This window comes from Limulus polyphemus, unplaced genomic scaffold (genome assembly GCF_000517525.1).
Source record: "Limulus polyphemus unplaced genomic scaffold, Limulus_polyphemus-2.1.2 Scaffold1, whole genome shotgun sequence".
NCBI lineage: Eukaryota > Metazoa > Arthropoda > Merostomata > Xiphosura > Limulidae > Limulus > Limulus polyphemus.
The window spans coordinates 3,367,569-3,375,252 of NW_013665611.1; the positions used below are offsets into that span (position 1 = coordinate 3,367,569).

Consider the following 7,684-nt stretch of genomic DNA (forward strand, 5'->3'; position numbering starts at 1 on the left):
TATAGTCACACGACCTTGCTGACGCAACTGTATTATTGTCACAGAAAGCCCTGCAGTTTACATTTTAACTACAAAACAAGTTTTATTATTTAATAAAGAAGTGAAGTGTATTTGTATCATACACAAATGTAGTAAATTAAATGTTATTTACCATATTTTATTGTAAAGTAGGTGATAAATTATGGTCAAATGAACTATATCTGATAGATTAATGTGTTTCAATACATTTACAGTTGGATAAAAGTAACAATGTGCTGTTTAACTAACCTTAAACCTTGTAATTATTGTAAAGTTCTCATTTTTCAACAAATAATTTTATATTGTAAAGTTTTCAATGAACTAGTTAATAAATTATAAATTGTCAAAGTTTGTCCCAAAGTTAGCAATGTAAAAACTTGTTTGTAAGTTACATGGATACCTCTTAAAAAGCAAATGATCATGTTCTGTCAGAATTGAAGAGGTTGGAATAGTGTGTTTCTAAATCAACCTTAATATGAGAAATATATTCTAGATAGTCTGCAAGTTATTTGTCATAAAATATTATAAATGTGAAGTATTAAGAACATGAAAGAAATAATGTTATGCTTTACTTATAAATTACCTTACATCATTGTGATGGGCACAGTTTTTTAGAACAAATTTCAAACAAGAAAGGTGAAGTAAAACATTTGGTTATGCATGCCACTGGCTTATTTTTCTTTGTAGGATGTTAAGACTATTTTATTGGGTTTTTATAGAAACAAAGTCAGTTAATAACTATTAATGTAGTTTTGATGGGTCATACATCATAAGAAGTGATTAGGTTTTGATGCAATTTTAATATTACAGTACCATAGTTTGACACACATTGGATAAACATTGGCAGCATTTCGGAAAAGACAAAAATCACTTTTTCAAAATGTATGCATGTTTTCATGCCTCAAAATACCATCAAACCATTTGGACTTGGAAACAAGATTTAAACAATATGCAGCTCTTGGATTAATTGAATATTGTTATAAACAAATTAAAGGTAATCTGTATTTTCAGTCAACATAAACCAATTGAGAGTACACAATAACACAAGATAGCACTACTCTAAAAAGGAGAGATCCCTGAATCAGAATATCATCCGAATAAGACTGAAAGGATTGACTACTATATGGAGAACACAACATGCAATGGTGTCATCTCTTCCAAAGTGCATTGCATTACTTATTTCACTTGGAAGGACTCAACCTCCAGGTATTACTGAACCTCTGCACATTTGTTTAGAAAACATATATGATATCAAATCACAATTATATAAATATATGTATATGTGTGTGTTACACATTTTTTTCTTTTTCACAAAAGGTAAAATTGAAAAGAGAATCTGTGATGTAGAGGCCTAATGCATTACTTAATTGGCCATATCCTCTGCTGTGGACTGCAGTTTTACCTATTCATAAACATAAAGTCACACAGTTCTTCACTGACACCTTCTCTGGGAGTGTTTACAACACCAAAAGGGAATGACCTATGACAATGAGTAACAAGGAAACTAGCAAGCTAATTACATTTCATAGTTAATTTCTGTGTTTGTTAAACCTGTAAGTATGCCCAAATGCATAAATATGTGAAACACTTTGAAACTTTTAGGTGAATATCAAAATGTTAACCTGTCAAAATTAAAAGGATTAGAAACCCCTGGCTTATTTGACAAATCACTTGTGAAAAACATCATTACAGTGCCTAAGTTACAGCTGTGTTGATATGTTAAGGACTCACATACAGGACCCATAATGCATTGAAGTAATAATCTATAAACTTTGAGCACAGTATATAATATTTTAGAGTGATCGTGCACTTCTTCAGAAATTAACACAAAATACAACCTAGAATATATGTACTCCAAGGCCTTTCCATTTAAAATTATATCTTACAAACTTACTAAATATGAAGTACAAATTTTGACTTTATAGAATGATATAAATGTTTAAATTTAAACATGAAATAAGTAGATGCTTATAAAAGGTCAAATAGTTAATTACCAGTTATTATAATATGGAGTTAAAATGGAATTAACATGATAATTTTACTTTACAGGAGAGATCCTGATTCCGGTGATATTGTGCTTCGAATGCATATTTTCTTGAAAATTGCTGAGACTTCTAGAAGTAATATGACTCAGAATGACCTTTTAAAATATATAGAATCACATGCTTCAAAAGTGTTTAATGCCAGTGTGCAAGTGAATTTTACAGGTAAACAGCCATTTGAAGGTTTTTGGAAAAGATGCATTATTTTTTATTAATATAAATAGCAAAATTATTATTTTTTATTGTCTAATTGAAAATATCATATCATGTAGTTTTAAGTAAAGCAGCACAAAGAATTGAAGATCTATAAAAAAAATACACAAACATCTTTTAACAGCTTATGATTAGTGTATTCAGGTTGCTTTACAGATGTTATGTAGCAAGTCATTGCATAAATTATGACTGTATACATGGGTTAGATTATGAATATTGAATTGTATGTCAGCACGCTACAAAAATTCAAATTTAATAATTTTCAATATTTTTATCAGAAGTAAATGTTTCCTTCCAATGTGACTAGTAACTATGACCTGTTAATTTTGTTAAATAAACTCTTAGCTCAAATACCAGAAAGATATAATGTTCACCTATATCAATGTAAATTTAAAACCCATAATTGCACAGTTCTGTTATAATATAAACAGTGTGATTTCTGTTTGCTGCTTGATACAAGAGTTACTGCAGTTAGGTTTTAGAAGCATGAGGGGAAAAAGTTTGAGGGAAAATATTACGTTTGGAAGTATCATAGAAGATTAAAAGAAAAAAACTATTTTGTGGTTTAAACTTTTAATAAAAATCATGTATGCATGTTAGAATGACTTAAGTTCTTCCTACAGCAAATTTTGTCTAAACCACCACCACCCATTTTGGCTTCAAATGAAAGCTTCCATTCAATAAACTAAGTTATTTGGCCAGCTTCATACATATTAATGTGATAATTACCCAATAGTGAAGAACTAAGATGTGTATAAAGTCAAAACCTAAAGCTTTAATTTGGTACATTCTAAATGCAGTTGAGGTTGTGTTCTAAATTCAGCCTTAGGTATTATTTATTTAGCAAGATCTGATCAGAGGAGCTATCTTCCATTCCAAGTAAATGTGATTCATTTGCTAAGCTCAGCCTTAGATGTTACTTTATTTAGTAGGGTCTTATCATGGGAGCTATTTTCCTTTCCAGGTAAATGTAATCCATTTGTTAAATTCAGCCTTAAGTGTTACTGTGTGATACAGAGGAAAGCTAACTTGTAGATGCAATCTAGCAATTTCAACAGATATGACTGAAAAGTCAAAAGTTGCTTGTGAAGTCCTCTCATTGTTCCAATGTTACTTCTGGGTGCTATTCATCACGTGTAGTACATCTTTGTTTTTAGTAAAGTTTATTTATCCTTTATATATCTTTTTCCTTTTCAGGTAAAATATTTTAATTCAACTCCTAACAACAATTTAATAGCCTACCATGTCAGCACTCATTTATTTTTCAGGTTGTCTTTACCTGAAAAAGCATTATTTTCGTGCAACTTTGCAACATCCATGTGTACCAAATTGCTAAATCATGCTTTTCCAGTTACTAGGTTCTGAAAGTTCCAGTTGTTTCAAATATCAGCTAACTGTGTGCTGAACTTATTCTTAGAATACTCAATGTCATAAAACTCCCTGGAACAAGCTTGTCCCGTTATGCCAAATGTTATGTACATTACTTTAAAATTTTTATCTTATTATGGTTGCTCACATACCTTCACTTTCACACATTTTTGTCTTTAAACATTTATTCTTGAAACATAATGTAATTGCTGGAAAAGTTAAAAGCTTCTTGTTGGGTTTTTACTAGTTTCTACTTCTTCAAGGATTTTCTGGGGAGTTAAGTGTCTCAAATTGTAATCCACTCTTTCAAATTTCTGTACACAGTGCTCGTCACTATTAATACTGTAATGTTTTTCAATTAAAATCTAGTATGTGGTCATGAGAAGGTATTCTATTCTGGCCGAGAAATAACTCAATCTCATTTTAATTTAACTTAATTACTCTTTTTTTGCTCAAGAACACCTGAACATTTCCTAAATGTACTGAGGTTGTTATCATAGTTGGACTTCATATAAAGAAATGGGTAAAAAAAGTGTAAAAAGATATCACTATCGCAGATGTGATGTTAAGATCAACTTCTCATAACATTAACGACATCACACTGTTTCTTCAGACTGTCAGTTACAAAATGTTTCTCACCATCAGCTCTCCTTTCTTATTGTCATTTCTGTAGCTCTACTTCACTCACAAAGAAGAAACTAATTTTTCAACTTTCTACTTCTAAATGTTCACATTCTTTTCTTATTTTTGTTGTTTTTTCATACAGCTTTTATAAAACAGAACCAAGAAGTGAATATACTTTTTTGGGGGTGGTCAGAACTTGTCATCTCTTATCCACCAGATCAATAATCCTTTTTCATTCTTAATGAGAGCCTGTGTAAATATTTTTCTCTTTAGAATATACATTTGATTTTGTGATTAAAATTATTTGCTTCCAGCTGTTGTTAAGTTTAATAAACTTCTTCATTTCTGCATCTCTGTTTTGGGTAAACTCATATAGTTTTGTAACTTCAAAGAATCAAGATACAAATTAATCATGGTGCCACTGAAATTTTTCTGCTTTTTAAATCCGTATCAAGGTGCTTATTCTAAGTTGTTTTTATCAATTTACTCTGTATATTAATTTTAATATACTAAATATCAATTACTAAATTTGTGTAGGAACACTAAACAGGAATTCACATTGTGCAATTTCTCTTACAGATTTTTGTGATGAGAAGGTGAAACAAATAAGAGGTCAAAATGTTACATGGGATGAAACCCACTATACAAAATTTGCTGTTTCTGATCCTTACTGTTTGAATGGTAAGAATTTTTCAACTACTTTATCTGTTATATCTTAGTTGGCCTGATGAGACCTGGTAATGGGAGAAAAGCATCATATAATTTTTAAAGAGTAAATACAAGCATGTCTAAAACCTACTTCATAACTAGTTAAGTGATTATGTTATATATTGGCTTACGCCTTATGGTATAGGAGTACTAGTCAGTGTTAGATAACCTCTTATAGCTACAGCAAGTTCATTTGATAATGTGTAATTCTTATTAAGTGGAGCTCAATTTATTTATTTTTTAGGGTATTATTCAATTTAGTTATGTAAAATGTAACCCAATAATTTCAGTTTTGAAAAATATTTATGTAAAGATTCACATATTTGTGAATTATAAATGAATTATAAATGCTAAAAGTGTGTTTGTTTGTTTGTTGTTATACACAAAGCTACACAATGGGCTATCTGTGCTCTTCCCACCACGGGTATCAAAACAAACCCGGTTTCTAGCAATGTAAGTCCGCAGACATACCGCTGTGGCACTGGGGGGGCTATGCTAAGAGAGATGTAATGTTCAATAAAAAGTATATATATTTTTTAAATTAAGAAAAGGAGAAAAAACCAGATTCAAATTAGTTTCTCCCTGCTGTTGTGTCTTTAATTCATTAGTTTTATAAAAACACAATTTCACAAGAATCTTTAATCTACAGCACATTAAGATCCATTAATTATTTTTGTATATTATGTGCCAAAATGAAGCTTTTAATTGAATATGAGGTGTTGAGAGGGATCACACTGACTTGTTAATATTAATATAGTAAATGTTTCTGAAAAGAAAAAAAAGGAACAAATTATTTGGGCTCAAAAATGACTTTCATTATTTGGAGCTAAAAATTTCTTCAGTGGTTTGATGTGATACAGAAATGCATTATACTAAAATGATTTATAATATGTAAATCAGCAAGTTGCATGATAACCATAGATGATTGAAAGTTGTAGTGAAATGGCATATAATAAAACTATATTTTGGCATTGTTTATTGTTTCTCAGAAAGTGTGCTGCCATCAAAAATTGATAATTTTTGGGAAGGGTATGTATATTTTAATTTCAAATATATAGAGAAAAATCACGATGGAGACAGACGGGTTTTTAGAAACTATCCAGGATAGTTTTCTTCAACAGTTGGTTGAGGAACCTACTAGGAACAATGCTATTCCACATTTATTGTTAACTTCTAATATAGAAATGTTTGATAGGGTATAGACTGACAAACATTTGGGTGCAACTGATCATTGCTCAATCAGACGTTTGGATGTTTTTTTAAATACGGAGATAAGAAATAATAAAAGTTTGGTTTCAACTTTTGAAAAAAAAAGATTTTAAAGAAAAAATAAATTCTTAAATATTCAAGATCAACATTTTCCTCATAGGAAAGATAAATTTTGGCTCACAAAGTTGTAAAGGATAAAATTAAACAAAGGCATTGTAAATATAAGAAGTATAAATTGACAGCAATGATGGGAGATTTGGAGGATTACAGAAGATCAAAAGAGCAGGTCAAATGGGAAATAACAATATATGACAATCACTAGAATTAGCTATCTTAAAATTAATCTTTTTTTTTATGATAATTTTTAGTAAGTACAATCTAAATCCATTTAAGATGTTCTAAAGTTTAATATTTCAGTAAGAAGTTACAGTAATCATGAATTCTCTACTTTTTTCTTAATCTTTTTTTTTCCTTTATGTTGCAGAGTCATGGCAGCTTGTCCTCCGTGCTTGTGAATCTAGCTTTGTTCGTGGTTCCAGATGGTCTGACTTTGATTCTTCTCAGTGTGCGAGACTTCAAGACCACATTACTGAGGGTATATTTTGATAGTTATTATTCACATTTCCATTTTAAAGAATGAAATGCAAAATTCCAAGAAAGTGTGCACATCAAATTACTGATTAGCTCTTAGGGAGTTTTTTTTCACCACATGAAGAGAATGCTACTTTTGTAATTTAATGATCCTTGCATTGTGATCATTGAAAGTGGTATACAGTAGTAAAAACTATAAGGTAAAGAGTGCAACTGATTTGCTTACCAAGTTAGAGGATAAAATTAGCTTAGATGTGCATGTGAGAGTCTACATGTAACAAGTGGAACATTAAGTATTGTTTTTAAAAAAAAATCACGTGGAAGTTAATTAATCACTATTTTTGGCCATTGTGTGCAACTGGATTTTAATCATTTTGAAGTTAGGTATCAACAATGCTGGGTGAGATTATCATTCCAGAGTATCTGATGTTGGCCCAAGTCATTTACTTTATAAATAATAGCCATGTTCTGCAGCAATCATTAAAATCTTCAAATTTTGTGTAAATATAAGAAAATCAAATCATTATATCATACATACACTCAGATTTGATGAATGGAGCAAGCAATGTGCATTGTACCCAGGGCGCTCAACTCGCAATCTGTGAGTCGCGGGTTCGAATCCCCGTCACACCAAACATGCTCGCCCTTTCAGCCGTGGAGGCATTATAATGTGACGGTCAATCCAACTATTCGTTGGTAAAAGAGTAGCCCAAGAGTTGGCAGTGGGCGATGATGACTAGCAGCCTTCCCTCTAGTCTTAAACTACCAAATTAGGGATGGCTAGCACAGATAGCCCTCGTGTAGCTTTGTGCGAAATTCAAAACAAACCAACCTACTTACATCCTGTTGAATATGATTTAAAACAAACTCTTTAGGACTTTTAATTAATATTTTTTATCAATATGTTAAAT

The 7,684-nt window shown here is 30.7% G+C and overlaps 1 protein-coding gene across 1 annotated transcript in view; it reads left to right on the forward strand.

Annotated features, from left to right (window-relative positions):
- The window catches only part of LOC106460925, an 80,058-nt gene that overhangs the window by 2,143 nt on the left and 70,231 nt on the right, over positions 1-7,684 (forward strand). The window contains exons 3-5 of the mRNA XM_022390553.1: positions 2,068-2,225; positions 4,845-4,946; positions 6,667-6,777. Of these exons, the coding sequence (XP_022246261.1) occupies positions 2,068-2,225; positions 4,845-4,946; positions 6,667-6,777 (371 nt within the window). The remainder of the gene's footprint in view (positions 1-2,067; positions 2,226-4,844; positions 4,947-6,666; positions 6,778-7,684) is intronic.